General features: G+C 41.5%; 2 protein-coding genes across 11 annotated transcripts; one reads left to right on the top strand and one right to left on the bottom strand.

Annotated features, from left to right (window-relative positions):
* Nucleotides 1-939: 939 nt before the first annotated feature.
* Nucleotides 940-13,195, bottom strand: LOC137795653 (kininogen-1a-like). 10 transcript variants are annotated; one of them, XM_068593283.1, is made up of 14 exons: nt 13,086-13,195; nt 12,918-13,001; nt 12,061-12,195; nt 9,825-9,899; nt 8,927-9,019; nt 8,029-8,121; nt 7,131-7,223; nt 6,249-6,341; nt 5,351-5,443; nt 4,475-4,567; nt 3,577-3,669; nt 2,679-2,771; nt 1,767-1,841; nt 940-1,028 (listed from the first exon to the last, which is right to left on the bottom strand). In XM_068593283.1, exons 2-13 carry the CDS (start codon nt 12,981-12,983, stop codon nt 1,791-1,793), a joined length of 1,071 nt encoding a protein of 356 aa, XP_068449384.1. In that variant the 5' UTR covers nt 12,984-13,001; nt 13,086-13,195; the 3' UTR covers nt 940-1,028; nt 1,767-1,790. The 10 variants fall into 10 exon arrangements, with proteins under 10 accessions (XP_068449384.1, XP_068449385.1, XP_068449392.1 ...); XM_068593284.1 differs by having other exon boundaries at nt 2,679-2,756; XM_068593291.1 differs by having other exon boundaries at nt 3,577-3,654.
* Nucleotides 13,196-19,367: 6,172 nt separating this feature from the next.
* lamp3 (lysosomal associated membrane protein 3) lies at nt 19,368-26,681 on the top strand. The gene is made up of 7 exons (XM_068593307.1): nt 19,368-19,453; nt 20,421-20,537; nt 21,180-21,262; nt 23,742-23,864; nt 24,754-24,826; nt 24,920-25,090; nt 26,209-26,681. Exons 1-7 carry the CDS (start codon nt 19,393-19,395, stop codon nt 26,346-26,348), a joined length of 768 nt encoding a protein of 255 aa, XP_068449408.1. The 5' UTR covers nt 19,368-19,392; the 3' UTR covers nt 26,349-26,681.
* The last annotated feature ends 211 nt before the right edge of the window (nt 26,682-26,892 follow it).

Here is a 26,892-nt window from a genome sequence, read left to right as displayed (position 1 = left end):
ACGCGCTGTATAAGGCCGGAAAGAGCAAAACGGGAAATGACTTGGCTGCTACGGATCATCTTGTGCTGACAGGGGATCACTGGACTTTTGTGAGTAATGAGAATTACTTGGGTGACCAGACGTCCTCTTTTTCCCGGACATGTCCTCTGTTCGAGACCTTAGACATGCGTCCGGCAGGGATTCCAAAACGTCCGGGATTTTACCTCGTTGGATATTTATGTTTCACTGAGTCTTTCACAAACTAGTTATTACGCTCTTATAAGTTTTGTAAATGGTATCTTACGTCCACCTTCTTTGGCGAGCTGACTGTAGAGAGAACTGTCATCGGTCGACCGATCTCAAGGTTGCCAGATGCATGATAATTAAAATTCAAATACAACCATTTTGAGCCTTTGGTACGATACTACACCATCACCAATCTGGCAACACTGAGCACCTTGTCATTTCCACTGGCAACAAATATCCGGTTACGCTCTGAAGAAACTAGTTTGGCATTAAACATTGCTTCATCAATAATCGACTTGAATTTCTGCAACAAACTTTTAATAACAGTCTAGAGCTGTGGCATCATTACAACCCTTTTCTTCAGTGCTTTCTGAAGGAGTTACTGGAGCAAAATAAAAAAACGTTTGAACATGTAAAATATTTTTTGGTTTGAAATTAACTTAAACCTTTTGGGTTATGAATCTGGATTACACCGCTGAAGATGTCTCATATTGTGGAAAATTATCTTTGGAGTCACTGCGGCAGATGCAGAAGAGTTGAGAATTGTAATTTGAGGTTTCTGATGAACAGACAATAAAGTCTCTGGAACACAAGTTGTAAAGAGTGATTCTTTATTTGCTTGCAAGCGGAGAGCAGTTTACACAGGCAGGTATCACAGTGACAGTGGAAAGGACTCACACGGACTTGTGTCCGTTTCTAGCTCCGATGGACGGTGCTGAAGGTGGAGACGAGACGGAGGAGGGGCCGTCGTACAGGAGGTTCCGGAGTGGAGAAAAGCCAGGAGGGCGGCGCTTGAGGAAAAACTGAAGAAAAGAATACCATGAGACATGTTACAGTTAGACTCAACAAATGGGTGAAAGGCTTGAGCATCCAAAGAACCTTTCAGTTCTAAATTACCCCGAGGTATACCCTTAAAGTCCTTACAAAGTCGCAGTGCAATTGCTCTTAATATTGGCAGTAAAATGGAAACAACCCATTTTACATGTATCTATTATTGCCATACAGACCTTTAGCTCTTAACACTGCCATATGTCTTGCTACTTTAATCCATCACATTTTATAACTCCGCATGGTATCTTTTGCTTGGAACATAAACACACTTTATAGTGTCAACGTTTCACTTGGAAAATAACAATCGAGATGGGTTAGAGATATATAGCAGCAAATCGTCTGCATACAAAGAAACTTTCAGTTCTAAGTTACCCCGAGGTATACCCTTAAAGTCCTTACAAAGTCACAGTGCCACTGCTAGGGGCTCAATGGCTAGAGCGAACAAGAGAGGGGAAAGAAGATTTAGTATTGTTAGAGATTACAGCGGCTAGGGGAGAGGAATAAAGTAATCTGATCCAGGCAATGTTAAAGAGGCAGAGTGGACAAAATTGAATTGTTTTCGTGAATTTAAATGGGACTTGGAATAAACCTGTTTGATCAGGTGAGATAAGGTCTGGCATCACTTTCTCCAGGCGTTTATCAAGGACTTTAGACAGCACTTTAAAATCCACATTAATTAGGGAGATAAGGCGGTAAAATGAGCATAATACCGGAGCTGTATCCTTCTTGGTGGCCTACAGGAGGTTCCGGAGTGGAGTCCAGCCGGGAGGGCGCTTGCGGAAAAACTGAAGAAAAGAATACCGTATGACACATTACAGTTAGACTCAACATCTGGGTGAAAGAGCTTAGCATATCCAATCTCTTAATATTGGCAGTACAATGGAAACAACCCATTTTACATGTGTCTATTATTACTATATACAACTTTAGCTCTCAACACTGTAATATGTTTTGCTACTTTACTCCACCACATTTTATAACTCAGCATGGTATCTTTTGTTTGGAACACAAACACACATTATAGTGTCAACGTTTCACTTTGAACATAACAGTCGAGATGGGTTAGAGATAGACAGCAGCAAATCGTCTGCATACAAAGAAACTTTCAGTTCCAAGTCACCCCGAGGTATACCCTTAAAGTCCTTACAAAGTCGCAGTGCCATTTCTAGGGGCTCGATGACTACAGTGAACAAGAGAGGGCAAAGAGGACACACTTGTATTGTTCCACGTCCAATGGGGAAGTAGTCAGATTTAGTATTGTTAGAGATCACAGCAGCTAGGGGAGAGGAATAATGTAATCTGATCCAGGCAGATTACTGCCTGGATTACTGCCTTTCTCAGGGAAGCCATATTTTTGGAGGATAGCAAATGAACATTTCCATTCGACCCGGTCAAAGGCCTTCTCTACATCAAGAGAAACCACTAGCTCAGTGCATGTTGAAGGGGCCGAGTGGACAAAATTGAATAGTTTTCGTAAATTTGAATGGGACTTGGAATAATCCTGTTTGATCAGGTTAGATAATGTCTGGCATCACGTTCTCCAGGGGTTTAGCCAAGACTTTAGACAGCATTTTAAAAACCACATTAAGTAGGGAGATAAGGCGGTAAGATGAGCAGAATACCGGAACTTTTTCCTCCTTGGTGGTGTACAGGACGTCCCGGAGTGGAGTCCAGCCGGCAGGGCGGCGCATGCGGACAAACTGAAGAAAAGAATACTGTGAGACACGTTACAGTTAGACTCAACATCTGGGTGAAAGAGCTTAGCATATCGAATCTCTTAATATTGGCAGTACAATGGAAACAACCCATTTTACATGTGTCTATTATTGCTATATACAACTTTAGCTCTCAACACTGTAATATGTTTTGCTACTTTACTCCACCACATTTTATAACTCAGCATGATATCTTTTGTTTGGAACACAAACACACTTTATAGTGTCAACGTTTCACTTTGAACATAACAGTCGAGATGGGTTAGAGATAGACAGCAGCAAATCGTCTGCATACAAAGAAACTTTCAGTTCCAAGTCACCCCGAGGTATACCCTAAAAGTCCTTACAAAGTCGCAGTGCCACTGCTAGGGGCTTAATGGCTAGAGCGAACAAGAGAGGGGAAAGAGGACACCCTTGTCTTGTTCCCCGTCCAAGGGGGATGTGGTCAGATTTAGTATTGTTAGAGATTACAGCAGCTAAGGGAGAGGAATAAAGTAATCTGATCCAGGCAATAAATTCCTCAGGGAAGCCATATTTTTGGATCACAGCAAATGAACATTTCCATTCGACCCGGTCAAGGGCCTTCTCTGCGTCAAGAGAAACCACTAGCTCAGTGCATGTTAAAGGGGCCAAGTGGACAAAATTGAATAGCTTTCGTAAATTTGAATGGGACTTGGATTAATCCTGTTTGATCAGGTGAGATAATGTCTGGCATCACGTTCTCCAGAGGTTTAGCCAAGACTTTAGACAGCATTTAAAAAACCACATTAAGTAGGGAGATAAGGCGGTAAGATGAGCAGAATACCGGAACTTTTTCCTCCTTGGTGGTGTACAGGACGTCCCGGAGTGGAGTCCAGCCGGCAGGGCGGCGCATGCGGACAAACTGAAGAAAAGAATACTGTGAGACACGTTACAGTTAGACTCAACATCTGGGTGAAAGAGCTTAGCATATCGAATCTCTTAATATTGGCAGTACAATGGAAACAACCCATTTTACATGTGTCTATTATTGCTATATACAACTTTAGCTCTCAACACTGTAATATGTTTTGCTACTTTACTCCACCACATTTTATAACTCAGCATGGTATCTTTTGTTTGGAACACAAACACACTTTATAGTGTCAACGTTTCACTTTGAACATAACAGTCGAGATGGGTTAGAGATAGACAGCAGCAAATCGTCTGCATACAAAGAAACTTTCAGTTCTAAGTCACCCCGAGGTATACCCTTAAAGTCCTTACAAAGTCGCAGTGCCACTGATATGGGCTCGATGATTAGAGTGAACAAGGGAGGGGAAAGAGGACACACTTGTCTTGTTCCACGTCCAAGGGGGAAGGAGTCAGATTTAGTTTTGTTACAGATCACAGCGGCTAGGGGAGAGGAATAAAGTAATCTGATCCAGGCAATAAATTCCTCAGTCAAGCCATATTTTTGGAGGATAGCAAATGAACATTTCCATTCGACCCGGTCAAAGGCCTTCTCTACATCAAGAGAAACCACTAGCTCAGTGCATGTTGAAGGGGCCGAGTGGACAAAATTGAATAGTTTTCGTAAATTTGAATGGGACTTGGATTAATCCTGTTTGATCAGGTTAGATAATGTCTGGCATCACGTTCTCCAGGGGTTTAGCCAAGACTTTAGACAGCATTTTAAAAACCACATTAAGTAGGGAGATAAGGCGGTAAGATGAGCAGAATACCGGAACTTTTTCCTCCTTGGTGGTGTACAGGACGTCCCGGAGTGGAGTCCAGCCGGCAGGGCGGCGCATGCGGACAAACTGAAGAAAAGAATACTGTGAGACACGTTACAGTTAGACTCAACATCTGGGTGAAAGAGCTTAGCATATCGAATCTCTTAATATTGGCAGTACAATGGAAACAACCCATTTTACATGTGTCTATTATTACTATATACAACTTTAGCTCTCAACACTGTAATATGTTTTGCTACTTTACTCCACCACATTTTATAACTCAGCATGATATCTTTTGTTTGGAACACAAACACACTTTATAGTGTCAACGTTTCACTTTGAACATAACAGTCGAGATGGGTTAGAGATAGACAGCAGCAAATCGTCTGCATACAAAGAAACTTTCAGTTCTAAGTCACCCCGAGGTATACCCTTAAAGTCCTTACAAAGTCGCAGTGCCATTTCTAGGGGCTCGATGACTAGAGTGAACAAGAGAGGGGAAAGAGGACACCCTTGTCTTGTTCCCCATCCGTATTGTTAGAGATTAAAGCGGCTAAGGGAGAGGAATAAAGTAATCTGATCCAGGCAATAAATTCCTCAGGGAAGCCATATTTTTGGATCACAGCAAATGATTATTTCCATTCGACCCGGTCAAGGGCCTTCTCTGCATCAAGAGAAACCACTAGCTCAGTGCATGTTAAAGGGGCCAAGTGGACAAAATTGAATAGCTTTCGTAAATTTGAATGGGACTTGGATTAATCCTGTTTGATCAGGTGAGATAATGTCTGGCATCACGTTCTCCAGAGGTTTAGCCAAGATTTTAGACAGCATTTTAAAAACCACATTAAGTAGGGAGATAAGGCGGTAAGATGAGCAGAATACCGGAACTTTTTCCTCCTTGGTGGTGTACAGGACGTCCCGGAGTGGAGTCCAGCCGGCAGGGCGGCGCATGCGGACAAACTGAAGAAAAGAATACTGTGAGACACGTTACAGTTAGACTCAACATCTGGGTGAAAGAGCTTAGCATATCGAATCTCTTAATATTGGCAGTACAATGGAAACAACCCATTTTACATGTGTCTATTATTACTATATACAACTTTAGCTCTCAACACTGTAATATGTTTCGCTACTTTACTCCACCACATTTTATAACTCAGCATGGTATCTTTTGTTTGGAACACAAACACACATTATAGTGTCAACGTTTCACTTTGAACATAACAGTCGAGATGGGTTAGAGATAGACAGCAGCAAATCGTCTGCATACAAAGAAACTTTCAGTTCTAAGTCACCCCGAGGTATACCCTTAAAGTCCTTACAAAGTCGCAGTGCCACTGATATGGGCTCGATGATTAGAGTGAACAAGGGAGGGGAAAGAGGACACACTTGTCTTGTTCCACATCCAAGGGGGAAGGAGTCAGATTTAGTTTTGTTACAGATCACAGCGGCTAGGGGAGAGGAATAAAGTAATCTGATCCAGGCAATAAATTCCTCAGTCAAGCCATATTTTTGGAGGATAGCAAATGAACATTTCCATTCGACCCGGTCAAAGGCCTTCTCTACATCAAGAGAAACCACTAGCTCAGTGCATGTTGAAGGGGCCGAGTGGAGAAAATTGAATAGTTTTCGTAAATTTGAATGGGACTTGGATTAATCCTGTTTGATCAGGTTAGATAATGTCTGGCATCACGTTCTCCAGGGGTTTAGCCAAGACTTTAGACAGCATTTTAAAAACCACATTAAGTAGGGAGATAAGGCGGTAAGATGAGCAGAATACCGGAACTTTTTCCTCCTTGGTGGTGTACAGGACGTCCCGGAGTGGAGTCCAGCCGGCAGGGCGGCGCATGCGGACAAACTGAAGAAAAGAATACTGTGAGACACGTTACAGTTAGACTCAACATCTGGGTGAAAGAGCTTAGCATATCGAATCTCTTAATATTGGCAGTACAATGGAAACAACCCATTTTACATGTGTCTATTATTGCTATATACAACTTTAGCTCTCAACACTGTAATATGTTTTGCTACTTTACTCCACCACATTTTATAACTCAGCATGATATCTTTTGTTTGGAACACAAACACACTTTATAGTGTCAACGTTTCACTTTGAACATAACAGTCGAGATGGGTTAGAGATAGACAGCAGCAAATCGTCTGCATACAAAGAAACTTTCAGTTCTAAGTCACCCCGAGGTATACCCTTAAAGTCCTTACAAAGTCGCAGTGCCATTTCTAGGGGCTCGATGACTAGAGTGAACAAGAGAGGGGAAAGAGGACACCCTTGTCTTGTTCCCCATCCCCATCCGTATTGTTAGAGATTAAAGCGGCTAAGGGAGAGGAATAAAGTAATCCGATCCAGGCAATAAATTCCTCAGGGAAGCGATATTTTTGGATCACAGCAAATGAATATTTTCATTCGAGCCGGTCAAGGGCCTTCTCTGCATCAAGAGAAACCACTAGCTCAGTGCATGTTAAAGGGGCCGAGTGGACAAAATTGAATAGTTTTCGTAAATTTGAATGGGACTTGGATTAATCCTGTTTGATCAGGTGAGATAATGTCTGGCATCACGTTCTCCAGGGGTTTAGCCAAGACTTTAGACAGCATTTTAAAAACCACATTAAGTAGGGAGATAAGGCGGTAAGATGAGCAAAATACCGGAACTTTTTCCTCCTTGGTGGTGTACAGGACGTCCCGGAGTGGAGAAAAGCCGGGAGGGCGGCGCATGCGGACAAACTGAAGAAAAGAATACTGTGAGACACGTTACAGTTAGACTCAACATCTGGGTGAAAGAGCTTAGCATATCGAATCTCTTAATATTAGCAGTACAATGGAAACAACCCATTTCACATGTGTCTATTATTGCTATATACAACTTTAGCTCTCAACACTGTAATATGTTTTGCTACTTTACTCCACCACATTTTATAACTCAGCATGGTATCTTTTGTTTGGAACACAAACACACTTTATAGTGTCAACGTTTCACTTTGAACATAACAGTCGAGATGGGTTAGAGATAGACAGCAGCAAATCGTCTGCATACAAAGAAACTTTCAGTTCTAAGTTACCCCGAGGTATACCCTTAAAGTCCTTACAAAGTCGCAGTGCCACTGCTAGGGGCTCAATGGCTAGAGCGAACAAGAGAGGGGAAAGAGGACACCCTTGTCTTGTTCCCCGTCCAAGGGGGATGTGGTCAGATTTAGTATTGTTAGAGATTACAGCAGCTAAGGGAGAGGAATAAAGTAATCTGATCCAGGCAATAAATTCCTCAGGGAAGCCATATTTTTGGATCACAGCAAATGAACATTTCCATTCGACCCGGTCAAGGGCCTTCTCTGCATCAAGAGAAACCACTAGCTCAGTGCATGTTAAAGGGGCCAAGTGGACAAAATTGAATAGCTTTCGTAAATTTGAATGGGACTTGGATTAATCCTGTTTGATCAGGTGAGATAATGTCTGGCATCACGTTCTCCAGAGGTTTAGCCAAGACTTTAGACAGCATTTTAAAAACCACATTAAGTAGGGAGATAAGGCGGTAAGATGAGCAGAATACCGGAACTTTTTCCTCCTTGGTGGTGTACAGGACGTCCCGGAGTGGAGTCCAGCCGGCAGGGCGGCGCATGCGGACAAACTGAAGAAAAGAATACTGTGAGACACGTTACAGTTAGACTCAACATCTGGGTGAAAGAGCTTAGCATATCGAATCTCTTAATATTGGCAGTACAATGGAAACAACCCATTTTACATGTGTCTATTATTGCTATATACAACTTTAGCTCTCAACACTGTAATATGTTTTGCTACTTTACTCCACCACATTTTATAACTCAGCATGGTATCTTTTGTTTGGAACACAAACACACTTTATAGTGTCAACGTTTCACTTTGAACATAACAGTCGAGATGGGTTAGAGATAGACAGCAGCAAATCGTCTGCATACAAAGAAACTTTCAGTTCTAAGTTACCCCGAGGTATACCCTTAAAGTCCTTACAAAGTCGCAGTGCCACTGCTAGGGGCTCAATGGCTAGAGCGAACAAGAGAGGGGAAAGAGGACACCCTTGTCTTGTTCCCCGTCCAAGGGGGATGTGGTCAGATTTAGTATTGTTAGAGATTACAGCAGCTAAGGGAGAGGAATAAAGTAATCTGATCCAGGCAATAAATTCCTCAGGGAAGCCATATTTTTGGATCACAGCAAATGAACATTTCCATTCGACCCGGTCAAGGGCCTTCTCTGCATCAAGAGAAACCACTAGCTCAGTGCATGTTAAAGGGGCCAAGTGGACAAAATTGAATAGCTTTCGTAAATTTGAATGGGACTTGGATTAATCCTGTTTGATCAGGTGAGATAATGTCTGGCATCACGTTCTCCAGAGGTTTAGCCAAGACTTTAGACAGCATTTTAAAAACCACATTAAGTAGGGAGATAAGGCGGTAAGATGAGCAGAATACCGGAACTTTTTCCTCCTTGGTGGTGTACAGGACGTCCCGGAGTGGAGTCCAGCCGGCAGGGCGGCGCATGCGGACAAACTGAAGAAAAGAATACTGTGAGACACGTTACAGTTAGACTCAACATCTGGGTGAAAGAGCTTAGCATATCGAATCTCTTAATATTGGCAGTACAATGGAAACAACCCATTTTACATGTGTCTATTATTGCTATATACAACTTTAGCTCTCAACACTGTAATATGTTTTGCTACTTTACTCCACCACATTTTATAACTCAGCATGGTATCTTTTGTTTGGAACACAAACACACTTTATAGTGTCAACGTTTCACTTTGAACATAACAGTCGAGATGGGTTAGAGATAGACAGCAGCAAATCGTCTGCATACAAAGAAACTTTCAGTTCTAAGTCACCCCGAGGTATACCCTTAAAGTCCTTACAAAGTCGCAGTGCCATTTCTAGGGGCTCGATGACTAGAGTGAACAAGAGAGGGCAAAGAGGACACACTTGTCTTGTTCCACGTCCAAGGGGGAAGTAGTCAGATTTAGTATTGTTAGAGATCCAAGCAGCTAGGGGAGAGGAATAAAGTAATCTGATCCAGGCAATACATTTCTCAGGGAAGCCATATTTTTGGAGAACAGCAAATGAACATTTCCATTTGACCTGGTCAAGGGCCTTTTCTGCATCAAGACAAACCACTACCTCTGGACATGTTAAAGGGGCCAAGTGAACAAAATTGAATAGTTTTCGTAAATGTGAATGGGACTTGGATTAATCCTGTTTGATCAGGTGAGATAATGTCTGGCATCACGTTCTCCACGGGTTTAGCCAAGACTTTAGACAGCACTTTAAAATCCACATTAAGTAGGGAGATAAGGCGGTAAGATGAGCAGAATACCGGAACTTTTTCCTCCTTGGTGGTGTACAGGACGTCCCGGAGTGGACTCCAGCCGGGAGGGCGCTTGGGGCTAAACTGAAGAAAAGAATACTGTGAGACACGTTATAGTTAGACTCAACAACTGGGTGAAAGGGCTGACCGTATTCAATCTCTTAATTTTGGCAGTACTATGGAAACAACTCATTTTACATGTATCTATTATTGCTTTACACAACTTTAGCTCTTAATACTGTAATATGTTTTGCTACTTTAATCCATTACATTTTATAACTCAGCATGGTATCTTTTGTTTGGAACATAAACACACTTTATAGTGTCAACGTTTCACTTGGAACATAACAATCGAGATGGGTTAGAGATATACAGCAGTAAATCGTCTGCATCCAAAGAAACTCTCAGTTCTAAGTCACCCCGAGGTATACCCTTAAAGTCCTTACAAAGTCACAGTGCCACTGCTAGGGGCTCAATGGCTAGAGCGAACAAGAGAGGGGAAAGAGGACACCCTTGTCTTGTTCTCCATCCAAGGGGGAAGTAGTCATATTTAGTATTGTTAGAGATTACAGCGGCTAGGGGAGAGGAATAAAGTTATCTGATCCAGGCAATGTTAAAGGGGCAGAGTGGACAAAATTGAATAGTTTTCGTAAATTTGAATGGGCTTGTATTATTGTATTATCAGGAAGGCGGCGCCTGGTGACAAACTGAAGAAAAGAATACCGTGAGACACGTTACAGTTAGACCAGTGGTTTTCAACTGGTCTGGCTCCAGGACCCACCATCTCCCTTCATGACAAGCCCTGACCCAAATTGAGGAACATTCTCAACATCTCCAACGTGTTTAATGAAAAGATGGTGCAGTTTGAACCCGAGATAGTTTGGAGACAGAAGTGTTACATGCTGGGTGTGTGATTGTGTCTAGGGGTGTTAAAGGTTTATAACAAAACAATAAGATAAGTAACAAAACCCAAACGGACTCTGCGGCATATATATATATATATATATATATATATATATATATATATATATATATATATATATATATATATATATATATATATATATATATATATATAGTCCATAGGGACTAGTCACGACCAAAGTTTGGAAAAGACACAATTGTCCCCACCAATGCAGAAAAAATAATTTTGCACAATATGTTATTATTATTATTATTATTATTATTAATACCCTGCCTTCGGACATTGACAGTTGGGATCGGCTCTAGCACCTCGCGACCCTATAGGACAAGCGATTTGGATAATGGTTAGATTGGATTGAATAATTAGAAAAGTCACGGAGAAAAGTAGAGAGTTACATTCTGCGTGGACATGTTAAAAAAAAGAAACATACACTTTTATTAATCCCCTTGGGGAAATTCTTTTCTGTATTTGACCCATCCTTGATTAAGGAGGAGTGGGCTGCCCTGTGAGGCGCCCGGGGAGGAACGAGGGGTTAAGTGTCATGCTCAGAGACACTTTGACAAGTGAACTGTGGAGGGACTGGGGATCGAGCCGGCTACTTTGTGGCAATGGGACGACCACTCATCCCCCTGAGCTACAGCCACCCTCAAATTAATTAATTAATTAGCTTTCACTGTATAGACTCTTCCAGAACAATCACCCAGCGTGCTGCTGAAAAATATCAAGCTGCGGATGAGTGATTTCTTAACTGCTGTACCAAACTGAGTAAAGTACATATCCTTTCAGGAAGTGGATCAAGTCTCCAAACTCAACTTCTGCTGCTGGTTATGTGGCAGCTCATGAGACAGTGAAGCGTCCGCTAGTAAAAACAGATCCATCCTCCGTTTGCGGTGATCTAAAAGTCTGGCGCAGTGACGCTCACTGTAAACGGAGCAAAAGAAATGAGTTTTGACTTGGAAACCTCACGTCGGGATCAAACCTACTCCCTTGCAGTTCGAGGATGAACACCTTGACATTAAATATTGATAGGACTTTAAACCCTGTCATAATTGAAACATGACAGTATTTGTTTTCTCCTCTTTAACAGAGTTTGATAGTTATAACAGGTAAAATAGCAATACAATGTCAGTAATTGTCTTTATTCTTGTTCTATGATTTCATAAATACAACAAACTATATATTTTTGGATATACAATATGGCTTTATATACAACTTTGTAAGCTGTCCCTACCAATGCTGAGACCAAACCTATGCACTTGTGAAGGGGTCTCAAATGTCAGGTGAATGGACTGAAAGCCATATCTTCTCTGATCATTGTACCTCACTCGCTGCAGGAATCTGAAGCTTGTGTCCGGTGCTCAACCTCTCGTTGAACTTGTCCACTGTGCTGTGGACAGCCTTCTCCACAGACGGGTCATCAGAGAAGGTCAGAACGCCGGGCTGAACATCCAAAGCCTCCCAGAAACAGAAGAAACAGAGGAGAATGCATTTCTGCTGCACAGCATGAGGGACGGCTTTTTTAAAGCCTACAGTGTGTATTTGAATGAAACTCTTTTGGCAGTTCATGAGCATGTGCAACCTGAAACAAGCAGTGCTGGAAAGTAACAAAGTACATTTACTCAAGTAAACTTTACTTCTACTGCTACTTTGTATTTCTACCTTTACTATAGGAAAAGTCCTGAGTGCTTCTTTTAAAACCAAGCAAGGGGAAATTACTGAAATAAAGCTCAAGCAAACGTGGCACATAATGATCCAAATATGTAGACACATGTCTAATGAAGACATGTTTGTAATCCAGTGTTAGAAAGTACTGTCCTACAGTAGAAATTTGAGAAACTTGAAATATACTTCATTTTATGCACTTTATTCTCTCAATACTAAAGGAAAAATTGACTTTTTTTACTCATCTACATTTATCTGATACTACTGGTTACTTTTCAGATTACAACATATTTGTAAAGTAGTTACGCATTTAGCTCAAAGCTGCTTACATGATGCATCAATATGACAATGGTCACATCAGGAGTCCTTTTACTTCTGACGCTTTGAGTACATTTTGATGCTCACGCCATTCTTTGAGTCCATAACTTTTACATGAAATGGAGTATTGTTTATCTTTAGCAGTCTGGGTTTTAATCCCAGAAAAACATTCATGATTTCTGCTACTTTCTGCTTACCTGCCCAAACACTGAGCCGTAGAGGCAAAGCAGGCCCAACACACACAGGCTTACTCGGCTCCTCATCGTCTGCTTGGCTCTGCTCTGCTCCCGGGGGAAAGACATGGCAAATGTCACGCCAGGTGATGCACACTTTCAGCCACAGTTCATCAGTGTTGATGTACTTACAGTTTCTGAAGGGGGAAGCCTGCTGATGATCCTGTCGGACTAAAAGACTGAACTCCTCTCCACACAGGGATGCACTGACTAACTTTAAGTTCTTCTAAAACAGTGGGCGGGAATCCTGAGACAAATGATGACACACAGACACAAACACAGGGGACCGGAGGGCACAGCAGAGACACACACACACACACACACACACACACACACACACACACACACACACACACACACACACACGATCAGTCGGTAAAAAGGAGAGTAAATGTTTGCTCTTTTGTTTGCCCTCCTACCTTTCAATAAAGCAGTATCAGAGAGAGCGAGAGAAAAGCCATAAAAAAACCTGAAAACGTTTTTTTTTCTTTTGAATATTTTTATTAAAATAAAAAAAGATTAAAAAAATTGCTCTATGTTTCGTGGAATAATGCATAATTTTTAGGAGATTGGCAATATTAATTCTCTTTGCTGCAGAGCGAGGTAAGAAGATCCACACAGCTCTCACATGTGTCCGTTAAATATAAATATATAAGTTCAGCCAACTGCCGGTTCGTTTAGTTGTGGAATAGAACCAGGCTTCAGGTTTGAGCCATTAACAGCATTGTAATCAATACACTTTAATCCAAAATAATCCCCATTAGAGCAAAATATAGAGTATTTGGATAGGTGTGTTCAATTGGTGGTCCTGAAAGTCACCTCCTATGCTAACCTATATCTGAAGAGAAACCACATGTCTGTGTAGCTGTTGGCTATGGTGAGGCAGTTTTTAATGGCTTTTTAACTTATGTATCTCTAAATAAACCCTAAACACAGCATGATAAACAGTTATTCTCATAAGTTAAGTTATGTTTGAATAACAGAGTTATTATCAGTGAGGAATGAATATGTAGTCTGTGCGCCGTGTAATCAAGGTGAGCAGAACGCCCGTTGTAAAGTTTCTGCATTGGAGGTCTGTGAGGGGGGGGAGGACGACTGCGACAGAGATGCCTCCCAGGCGCCCTGCGAACCGTGAGTAAAGGCACTTAGTTATTTAAGTAGATTCCACTGGAGTAAAATGTTGTAAATTCAGATTGAATTGTGGTAAACTATTGTGTTGTATAGTGACGCTGAACTGAAGAAGAGACTGAAGGTGATTTCTTGCGAAGCGATTCCGGTGCACGGCACAATGAGTGAAAGTGCCCGAGTGGTGAAGTCCTTATTGGAAGGAACCACCGGAATAGTGGGCCCTCCGTAGAGGCACGTGTGAGTGGAATAATTACCTTGATTGTGCTTATGAATGTTTGAAAGAAAACAAACACCTCCGACATAGAGTTTGGTTCGGGTCCTCAGATGTAAGGTGCAAATGAAACAAAGCCCTCCGACACTGAGTTCGTTTCGGGTCCTCAGATGTAAGGTGCTAAGGGAATGTTTGGAGGGTTACGAATGGAGAATTGAATGTGAGATATGTGTGATATACGATGAAGAAGACCGTGTTTGAGAGTGTGTACACATAGGCGGTGCAGAAATACCGCACAATAGGCAGGGAGTGAGGAGTGTTAGAACCCAAAAGAGAGATGCTTAGACACCAGCATGAGGAAGTGCATGGGCCCTTTAATTTGTTCTTAGAGAGCTAATGTTGTAAGTTAAGCATTTGAGTAAATCCCTAGAGTAATTTTTTTTTAAAGATTATGAGCCTCTGTAGTAAGGGAGAGGACGTTTGTAAAACACGAGAACGCACCACGAGCTATTGAGTATCTCTATCTAGAACACAACTCTTTAATAAAGACTGACGGTGTCCGGTGTGAATCTGATTAATCTGTAAAACTAACAAAATTGTTGTACAGCCTTGTTGTTGTAAGGCTGAGTTAGGTTGCAATGTTGGCTTTGCTTACGCTTAATTGTGTGTAACGTTGTGAAACTGTTTTGTGTTCAGAGCACCCCAAGGTGCATTTTTGGGGATGGCGGTTTATCGCTAAAGCTTCGCGCCCCACAACGATCAAACAAGTGATCCCATTTTTGGAGATGGCAGGTTACAGCCATCCATGGATATCAGATCATGCTCTCAAGTCTCAACCTTCTCGATCCTTCTCTGTGGCTGAGAAAGACAGGTTAGCTAATGCAGTGTTAACTTTGTGTGTTGCCCTCGTTCCAAGCTCTCGTGGCCGGGCCGTTGTACTCTCCTCTGTCCGATCAAGCAGCCGTTTAGAAGACCCTCGCCGCAGCATATCACTTAATATATGGTAAAGCATGTGAAATGTATACAGATTTAGCATATACTCATGGCAGAGGTAACTTAAATGGTGCGATTTGGCGCCAAAGAGGCTCCAGGTGTGTGGATGGTAAATTAGTCGTGCACAGACCTCATTGCAGAACTTTTTCATAATATGACTTTACTAGTCTCATTGGCTGATGTTAAATGTGCAACAAATAACACTTTACCTGATTTTGTCACTCTAGGTATGAGGCTGCAGACTTCGTAGCTAAACTGACGGCGTTGTTGTAGTCCTCTTGAAGTCTTATGATGTCTCGTTTAGGAGAAGTTCATGAGCACACTCCAAGTAAAGGGTGAGGACGGGGATACTGCGGCTTCTATGGGGACGCTTGTGGAGGTTCAGTTAACCGCCTTGCCAGAAGAACAGGGCCCTATTCCACGTACGTGGTTTACTGATATAGCTGGATAATTTCCAGGATAAAATGACGCAGATCTGGATTTTCGGTTCCACAAAGCCAGTTTAGATCAGTCACCATAGCAACACATCGAAATCCCCTAAGCTGGTCCGGAGCAGGTTTAGTGAAAGTTCACTGGATAAGTTGAACACTGCCACCAGACAAAAAGCAGCTCCCTTCCTCATTGATGAAGGAGCGATCTGGAAGAGAGTACTTCCAGATCGCCAAAATCCATTCTCACATTATGATGACGTCATACGAGCGCTATCGATTCTGCAGACAAGGACTCATTTATTTACGAGAGTTTCTGGAGCCGTACGTTGAACACCGGCGCAGCCAAGCGCTGTCCGTCTCACATAATGTACATAATACATACTGTACACAATACATAGTGTACATGCAGACTGGATCACAGAAGGAGTGTGTAAAAAAAAAAGAGCGCAAGGCACAGCTCGCTTTTTTGTGAGTGGTACACCTTTGTGTCCGCGATGCGGAGAACATTGTAAAAGCCGCTGCATGCCGTGCTGCTCATAACATTTATTTAGCGCTTAAGAAACTTTTGGATGTATTGAAAGCACTCATACTTATATGACAGTCATTAGTACACGATACAGATCATTACTGTAGAACACGATGAAGGTGGACTCATGATAACAATCCTTATCCCTGCTTCAACTGATTGAATTTCTGATTATGAGTATACATACTGATCCGCCCATACAAATATTCAAACTCCTAGTTATATGGTAATCTAAACACACATAGGTTACATGAATATACGCATAGTTCATGAGACATAGGTGAATACAGTACATATATCCTCATAAGTATATATTAATTTGTATACTACTACCAGCAGGCACATTTAAATATAATCTGATTAATTTGGGTGATGAGGCACTTAAAATTAGCCAATACATTTATTTATTTTTTGACACATTTACTTGTCTGATATTTTGCAAGGCTTAAGTGACTCATGTTACGCGGCGTTACGCTGCATTCACAACAGGAAGTGTTGCGAGTATTCGTTACGCTTGAATGTGAAAGCACCATTAGATTTTGTCATGATTATGGACTTAAATTCAACTTCTGCTCATCAGCAGAGAAAAGAGACAGTCTTTCCCTGAGTTTATTTCTCATTTTAGAAAGAGAACATCATGAATTTGGTGTTCGACTTTTCTTTCTTCTGAAGAGGAGCGGGCACGCGCAATTATCCTGTGAACTGATGTCTGGTTAGAATGAACGAGACTGTTTGTGGTCGGATCCACCTTCGTGGAACCGACATATCCTGTAGTCAATCATCTCGTTAGGTTAAGCTGGATAATAGGACTTTTGATCGGATTTGTTGAACCACGTACGTGGAATAGGGCCCAGCAATTATGGATAAACTGGTGTTGTGCCTGGTTCGACCCTTCCTCAGTTGTTTTAAGTGGCTCCATGGGGTTTCCCATGAAGCAAGGGGGGAGGGAACAGAGGCTCTGCATGGATGTTACCCACAATCAACAAAGTTTTGCAGTCGTGCGCAAGTTGCACAGGAAGATAAAAATATGAGTGAATATATGTAACTAGAAATAACTTATATTGAGACAGTTATAAAAAACTTTGTATTGCATATATTTTTGAAAATGTGTGTTTTGACAGGCCATCGAGGCAATGGAGCTGTGAAATAAGAAGCAACAGGCTTTGGATGTAAATGAAATGCTAGCAGATGAATGGAAGCCGGCTTGTAGCGGAGCTGAGGTTATAACTGTAGCGAAGTTCTAAGTTTAAAAATGTAGGAAAAATATTTTAAAGTACGTTGTCTGTTTGAAACGTCTTTTGCTGGCTTTAATTAGCGTAATCAATAATTGTGGGAATAACAAGAGGTATCACGATACTACGATATTGCAATTCATTGGGTCGTGCAATGTATTACCAATTTAACTGGAAATACTGGATACACGTGAATGACTGTGAATGATAACCTAATTGAATAAATATGTATGGAAAGAAGAGTTACATAATAGAAAGCTATGCAACAGCCAAATCCTGGGTGGATTTAGACTTTACTAAAATTCTTAACTTTATCAATTTGGCATTGATCAGTCTAAATGTCCTTATATTGTCGAGAAGCTTAATTCAGTCCAACAATTTTTTTTTTTCTCTTTTGAGTAAAAATGAACTGACATCTACTGCTCTCATGTACCTCTTTCCAGCCTCTGAATCAGAAACCTCTAGTAGACCTGTTCATGATGTCAGAGGTAGATATACAGCATTTCTGCCTGTTAAAATCCCCATTTGTCTTTGACAGTAGAGGTCATTGTCACTTGAAGAATGTGACATGGATTATGTGAGGGAAGATGGTGTTGAATGATCACTGTAGTCACACAGTCAGGGACATTGATTACACCACATTTACTAATGAAACCTAACTTCATCTGAAGTACTGTCACACACTGTCAGGCATAAGTCTGGATTGGACTTTATTAGTTCAAGAAGGATGTCGAAGCTGCTGTCAGCTTCTTTAAAGTTCAGCTACATCAATAAGCCCAAACTTGTTTTTGACTACAGGATGATAAGCATAGAACAATAGATAAAGAAAACATAACGGCTGACTGATCAACCAAATCATCTATAAAATATCTGAAATTGCACATTTTGATATGTTAACAGCAGCATTATAATGTTGCTTTCTCACTGCAATCTGATGTACTTCTTTGTACAGTGGTATTTCACCTTCAGCCGCATGAGGACATTTTGCACAAGACTTTTTTTTAAGAATTATTATTATTAATCATTTTTACCATTGGTTTACTGAGGGCGGAGGTCTATAAATCACGAGTAGCCAGCTGCAGGGAAAGGTGTTTGACAGTGACATAAGATAATATGACGCACATTTTAGTAAAACAAATAAAACTAAATAAACAGAGATTTTTCACTTAGGAGCCACAATAGAGGTGCAAAAAAGCTGCATGCGGCTCCGTAGCTGCAGGTTGCCGACCCCGCTTTCTCAACCTGCACTACATCTCTTTCTGCAAGTCAAGACTCACGTAGTGTTTCTGACTGGCCACTTCAGCCGATCAAATGACTGCATCTTGTCTCGCTGGCTCCAAAGCGCATTGGAAAACGTGGAAATGTATTTTTTTCTCTCTTCTGGGCTACAAGCATAGTATACATAATAATACAAATATGTTTTCAAATATATTATGCAAAATATACCCAAGTATATTACTCTAGGGAAAATATGGACCCAATGCAAACCTACACCCTTGTTCTGCATACAAAACCATTTAACTTCGGGCATCTAAATAACATTGAAACACAATAAAACCCAAAACAACACTGATCAACTCATTTATTTTTACTGGAAAATTTACACTAAATAACACTACTGATTTTACAGATTACCCCATGATATATTGACCTTTGTACTGTAATGTTACGTAGGTTATGGTAAATCAAATGTTAACAGGCTAAGAGGCTCCACAGTGTGTCTGTCTGACACAAAGTTACCATTAGAGGAGTCTCGGCCTGCTGGTCTTTGTGACGTGTCACTTCCTCTGCGCGGCTCATTTAGGTGTCAAGGTGTTCAACGGTTTCACATTTACAAACCAAACCACAGCTGCAGCATTCAGTCTCCACTCGTCATCTGGCATCAGTCGACTCTATTATATTATATTCTTTATTAAATATGATGCAATGGGGTCAAACAGGTGCTTGGTTTCTTTTCTTCCTGACTGCTGTTATTCCAGGTAAGTTTAATAACTTTCTAATTATTTTCAACATCACAATATGGAGCAAACTCTCTCAGTTGTCTGCTCTCTGTCTTTTCTCTTTTACTCAGTTCAGTATTTAGGAGACTTTTAGATTAATAGTGAAAGGTTTCCATGCCTTTACCGTCTAAAAAAGAATCAGCTAACTTAAAATACAGGTAAGCGTACATGATGTCATGCAGCACCAACTAACATGTAATACAGTCTGTAACTGCGTGCAAGGACAGTGTCTAATGACTCTTGGTTTTTCTTATCTTTGACAGTTTGACATAATGCGGTTTTAACTTCTCTTTAAAGAGTTGTTTTTCCTTGAACATGTACGGTATGAGTCCCGTCATGAATGAGGCTGCTCTGGTTTCCTGTTCCTCAGTGAGTTGCTTTCGTTGTCTTCAGTGGTCTAAGCAAACAGATGCTACATCTCAATGACATGTCATTGTTGCATTTTTGCACTCTTGACAGAGGACTACACATCATTATTTTGACGATATAATAGCTTAAAAAGTAAATGCTCTTGTTACAACATAGACACAGCTGTAAAAGACAATATTAGGTGGGATTTGTGCTTTGTCTTTAAACTTTTTGCAACATTTGCCATTTGCAATATTCTGTTCAAATGTACCAGGTTCACATCATTTGATTAAATGCACATTTTATAGGAACATAAACTTAAGATATCCATGCTTTACTGAGTTTAAATACACTCTATATTTTATTTTATTTCATGTCCAGATTAAAGTGCAGTTATTGGCTCAAACTGAAAACCTGAAACCTGGTTCTACTTTAGCTTTTCAGGTGGCAAGTTCAGGTGGCAGGAAACCTGCTGGCAGGTTTCCAGGTCCCATGGGAAACAAACTAAATGTATAATCTCCTGTGTCCAATGGGTTTCATTAATTTTGGAAAGCTACCTGCAGCTGATAAACACACATTGAGTTTCACCCTCAACCAGGTGTCCTCCTCCAGAAAGATGACAGCCCTGTCCAGCCGACCTCTGACTCTAAGCTGACCTCTGAGACACAGACATACCGGCCGGTGTTGCAGCCCTCTGAGGCTGTTCCTCCAATAGGTATCTATATCTATATATCTATATATCTATCTATATATCTATATCTATATCTATCTATCTATATCTATATCTATATCTATATCTATATATATATATATATATATATATATATATATATATATATATATATATATATATGATATGTAAAAATTACATTCAAATCTGTTAACAGAATGTTATGAGTAGTGATGATTCAATATTATAGCAACAATATAGAGATGTCTGTAATCATTTTGATCAAACTTAACTTTAATCATTAATATAAGTAAAACAAATTGCACAAACATTTAAAATATGAGACTTCACGAAAATAAAACAACTGTGAGAAACGAGGCAAAATGTACATATCTAACACACACTAACAACGCGACACATGCAGCATGAAGCTCCGACATCACACAGACTGAAAGCCAGGTCTATTACAGAGATAATTATTATTATTATTATTATCTTCACTACAGTACAGTATTTGCATTTCAATGGAATTTTAACTTGGTTTCCAGTTCAGTTTTAAAGGAAATAATAATGTTGGGCTCAATTTGTTGTGTGTGTGTGTGTGTGTTTGTGTGTGTGTGTGTGTGTGTGTGCGCGTGTGTGTGTGAGTGTGTGTGTGTGTGTGTGTGTGTGTGTGTGTGTGTACAGGGACCTACGTGCTGAACAACCTTGTTGGGAAACCTTGTATCAAAGCCACCCTGGGAGCAGAATACATTGTCATTGAAAAGGAGGTTAGTGCTGTGACTGACTCAGCACATTGTGTGTGTGTGTGTGTGTGTGTGTGTGTGTGTGCATGTGTGTGTGCATATGTGTGTGCGTGTGTGTGCATATCTAATGGATCAGCGTTCACGTCGCGTCCTCGCCCGCCCGGGAAACTTATGATCCTCCAAGCAGACTAAATTCTAAGAGACAACACCCGAGAGTCAAGTCAAAGAATCCTATTCACAGTCCTAAAGCCGAAAGCAAACAGCCCCAAGAGCAACTTGTGGTAGGACCTGCCCTTTGAATACTACAACCAATCGTTGAAAGCCTTTCTGCAGCCAAGCAAAGCCTTCTTGAAATCCTTGCCTTCTAACACTTGATCAACGTTATCTGCCTCCAAGAGACTCACATTGGCACAGCGGAAGCAGGCCACTCCACCATCAATGGCTTTGATCTCCTGTGCCACACTCCACATGCCAAACATAGATTTGTCACCGAACCACCTGACAACAACACATTTCTCAGATACCATAACCATTGGCGGGTTTCATATTGTTCATGTGTACAAGCCCCCTAGTGCTAACTGGGACCTGCAGGTCTTACCCACCCTAACCCACCCTGCCATCTATGTGGGGGACTTTAATAGCCACCACCCTGACTGGGGATACTCAGAGGTGGCTATCGATGGTGAGGCACTTTCAGATTGGGCATCCAGAAATGACCTTATTCTGATACACAACCCCAAACAAAAAGGGAACTTTCCACTTAGCCAGGTGGAAAAAGGACTACTCTCCTGACCTGTGCTGGGTCAGATCTTTGAATGGAACGCCTTACCCTGCACAGATCCTCATTCTTAACGATTTTCCACACAGTCAACACCGGCCCTTGCTCGTACACATTGGTCTACACCTCCCAGTCATAAACAGATCGAGGAAGATGCGCTGGAACTTCTGCAAAGCCAACTGAAAAAAATACAGTGAAACCCTGGATCGGAGTGTCGTCACCATCCACTCCACATCATCACTGTAGATGAAGCATGCAACCGCTTCTGCAGCGCCATCTTCAAAGCTGCCCACACAGCAATCCCACGAGGCTACTGACCCCTCTGCACCTCATGTCTGGACGGAGAAAGCGCTGCCCTCCTACAAGCCTACAAAACACCAGTCGACCCTGAGATAGCAGACCATCTCATTGAATCGCTAACTACAGCCAGGCGAAAGAAATGGGAGGACACAGTAGCTGACCTGAATTTCACCCACTCTAGCAGGAAATGTTGCCTCATACGTCGCCTAGGAGCTGCACAGAAGCCCCTAGCCAAAGCCAAGCACACCCAACCAAGTTGCAGCCCACCTACTGTCTATTGCAAAAGCAACCCAAGACGAAGACACCAGAAGAGCAATTACAACTGAGCTAGAGAAACATCAAAAAACTCCTGTAAAGTAAAGAAACCCTGAGCCTTTTGAGGTAGCTGAATTGGAGAAAGTCCTGCAGGACCTGAAATGTGGAAGGCAGCAGGATATGACAACATCCCTCCAGAGTTCATGAAACATCTTGGCCCCCTAGCCCTAACATGGCTGAAACAATTCTACACCAGGATCACAAAGACAAACTTGATCCCAAAGAAATGGCGCACAGCAAAAGTAATTGCCATACCAAAACCTGGCAAAGACCACAAATTACCAGCAAGCAACTGCCCAAGCTCCCTACTTAGTGTTCCGTTCAAAATCCAGGAACATCTAATACTACAACGTATTACTCCAGCCGTAGAGGATATTCTCTGTGTGGATCAGGCAGGTTTTCGCAAGGACCACAGCACAGAAGAACAAATACTGGCCCTTACCACCTTCATCAAAAATGGCTTTGAGAACAGACTAAAGACAGGGACTGTGTTCCTCAACCTCACAGCTGCCTATGATACGGTCTGGCACAAAGGCCTTCTACTGAAACTCACAAGGGCCTACCAATCCATACAGACATTTACAACCCACCCACTGCTCGACTTCCATCCAGACGACTAATCTGGAAGAACCCCCCACCAGCTGACTTCACCGTCCAATCAGCTTGGAGAAACGAATGGGAGTCCAAGGAAGTCACAAACAAACATCTGGTGTCAGACCCCAACCAACAGGTCCCTGGCACCAACCTCCCAAGGAGACAGTGGTCTACGATCAATCGTTTCGGGACTGCCTTCACAAATGGGGCAGTAGTCCAAGCCCACTGTGTGCTAGTGGAGAGGAGCAGACTATGGAGCACATCACAGAAGTTTGTCCTCTCCAAAGACTTAAAGGAGGATTAGTCATCCCCCATACAACAGACCAAGGGTCAACTGCTTGGCTTAAGGACTTTGCATTTGCTAAATAAATAAATGAGGTGAAAACATATTTACATGTAAGTTCATTCTCTCAGTGATGAGTGTTTGTACAGTCACAATATGGTGAGAAGAGACACTCATTTGTGACAGTAATATGTAATATGAAGACATATTTCCCTCCGGTGTACATTCAGAAGACTTGGTATTTCCACCTGGACCCCTACCGGGTCAGGACCGGAGGTTCCTGTGGCAGAGAAGCTGCTGTTCTCTCTCTGACGCTGCCAGACAGCGCTGCCAGTCTGCAGCTCACCTTCACAGAGGTACTCCACCATGAACAGCCTTCAATCTCCCTCTGGGCTGCTTCTCCCCCACAGTCCAACGATGTGTGTGCAATGTCACAAATTAGTTAGAATAAGCACAACCTTAAATCGCTATGGCTAAATGCAGCATACTCATCAATTCACTTGTTATATATCTCACATAATAATAATGTTCAGTTTTTATACGACACTGGTAAGGACTCCTTTTTCTGCAGTTTTCTACTTTTGATCCTGAAAGTAACTATTGCTGATACTACTTACTTATTATACTTAAGCTTTTGGTTTGAATACCGGACTTCTTTTGTACCGGATTATTTTCATGGTGTTGTTTTAATACTTTTACTCAAGTAAATGATCTGAATACTTCTTAGGTTAACTGGTAACTGTACATGCGGCATCCTTGTGACTCTGAATGGTGGTCTCACAATACTGTATGTGTTAGTAGAACATGTATTACTGATATACTGCATATAATCCCGCAATGCAAAATAAGCAGTTTGTGTTTTTATTTACTCGTTAAAACACCATCTGTGTTTATTTTATTAACACTTATTCTAATGTCAAGGGTACAAAAATAAAATCACTCAAATTGTTCAGTATTAATTCTAGCTCTGTCCCAACCTAAAAGTTCAGATGTAAATGAAAGTATCCTGATAATAAACCTATGACCAGTTTGGGTTAGAAATGCAGACAATATGATGAATATTAGAGATGAGACATGAAGGCGACCTTCTTGAACTGCGAAAAAGTCCTTGGAAAAACAAGTTGTGAAATTGTCAAGATGTCACAGGAACACAATCCATCTGCATTGAGCGTCAAAATGTTCACAGCAAAATATCTGTTAAATATTCCAGTATTTCAGACTGAGCTGTTGTTTTTCTGTCTCCAGGACGAGAGTGATTTCTATGTTGTCAAGCTGACTGCTCATGTGTCTCCCCTGCCCGTCTGCCCAGGATGTGCCAGTAAGTCCCTGTAAAGAGAGGAAATAAGAAGACAGAGTTTCTGATTTGGAACACAAAGAATGCAACTGTACCCTTCCATCCTCTTCTTTCCAGACAAGACGTACTCAGGAGCGCTGGCTCATGAAAAGCTGTTCACAGCAGGTCGTGGACAGAGCTTCAAGTGCCAGTCTAAGCAACTGCTGCGGACGTCATTGGAGCTGAGGATCAAGCTGGTGGCTCTGCAGCTGCAGGCCTTCAGTCTACCCAGCGGGCAGTTTGGTTCAGGTGACTGAGCTAATCATGTAGGTTCAGTGATGCAGGGGTACAAGTCTGTTCCACACATTTAACTTTGTGCAAGTAGTTCTATAATGCTCCATAGATCTAGAAATACAACCATATTTACGAGTTGCAGAATCTCTAACACATATAATTGTTTGGGAAGACTAGGACCACATTCACAGGACTGGGTTAAAAGTAACAGTTGATTGTCTTTCTTGGATAGATGCCTCAGCGAAGCATAAAGGGTGAATTATACTATTGCAACTACAACTGCGGCTGGCCACGCAGTTGGATCGACGGACTCGTTTTGGTTTATAGTTCCCGTGCGTTTTTCATACGCGGTGGCGCATCGGCCGTAGAGTCGACCTGCACACCGACGTTTACCGATATCTCCCTCCAGGAATTCACCGCCATCTGCGTGTCCTTATACTTAGTCAGACGGGTTATATAAATGCTTATATTTGCGGATCTCTTCAGCCAAACGTTGTTCAACGGGATCCATTGTTCGTGTTTCTGCTATGGCTTTTAAAAACAGCCGTATTAAGTTATGAAACTGGAAATGAGAGACTCAGAAAGGATGTGGTTAGCAGACCAATCCCAGCCTTCCGGGATTGGTCTGCTAACGACATCCTATAGTTAGTCCAATAGTCAGAAATTTTGGGTTGTGCGCGCAAGCACACAAAATGGCTGATTTGACTACGCAAGGGGGTCCATGCGTATCTTGCGTTCTTGCGTCTCTGCGTAAAACCCGAGTATAAATCCGGCTTTAGAGTCTGCTCTGTGCTTGTGTGCGAATACCATGGTAGAGCGATTAAACAGGAAGCTATGAAACAATAATTAAAAACTATGATTTCTATAAGGTTTTATTGTCTTTATTTCTCTCAACCCTCTGGGCCAGATGCAGGGCGTTTGGCTCGATACAACAAACATAATCTGAAAAGCATGGTTGGTGACCCTTTTAATTATATAGAAGATAAACCTGTCTGGATATGTCTACACAGAATGGAACGTTAGTGCATCAGATGCTGTGATAACCTTGTGATAAATTAAGGTCGTCATTTGTCTGAAATCATTGTCCTCTTTCTGCTTTCTGCGTTTTGCTCTCCTCCTGCTGTATGTTTCAGAGGTGGAGTGTCGGCCTGACTTTAACAAACGCGTTCTCCCCATCATTGTCGGGGCCACAGTAGTGGGACTCTTTCTGATCGCTCTGCTGACCTTCCTGTTCATCAGGGACCGCCGCAGAGCAGGATACGACATGCTCTAAGCTCCTTGAGAGGCTGGATGGAGATGTACTCAATCTGATAGAATGTTTCATACTTGTTACTGTTACAAAAAGGGAACTCAGAAGTTACTTTTTGTTCCTGAGATTCTTCAAATAATGATATTATTGTCTGATATTATAACTATGACTGCAAACATTGTGTTACATTTACTTGACTATTTCTTATTTGATTTAGTTTTATCTCATGTCTTCAATTCTAATGTCAATGAAACATTTGTGTTCACGGCTCTTTGTTGTGAAATACTCTGATTTGTTGCATATTTAACATCTATGTAATAAAAGGAAAGAGGGACGAAATATAGAGCCTTTAATTACATGAACAACATACATTGTTGCAATTGTATTTGTAATACAATTATGTATCCCAAATGTAATACATACCTTAAACATGTTGTATTTTAACCAGTGTCAAAGTTCAATCATATTTTTGTTCAACTAATTTTCGTTTCATAATTTCTGTACTGCTTTACGGCAAAGTATTCATATTGAAAATAAACGGGTTTATCTTATTATTCTGAATGTGATT

The sequence above is a fragment of the Clinocottus analis genome, unplaced genomic scaffold, assembly GCF_023055335.1.
Source record: "Clinocottus analis isolate CAN_PGR_092001 unplaced genomic scaffold, fCliAna1.0.p SCAF_29, whole genome shotgun sequence".
NCBI classification, from domain to species: domain Eukaryota; kingdom Metazoa; phylum Chordata; class Actinopteri; order Perciformes; family Cottidae; genus Clinocottus; species Clinocottus analis.
This window is presented reverse-complemented; position numbering and strand designations above follow the sequence as displayed.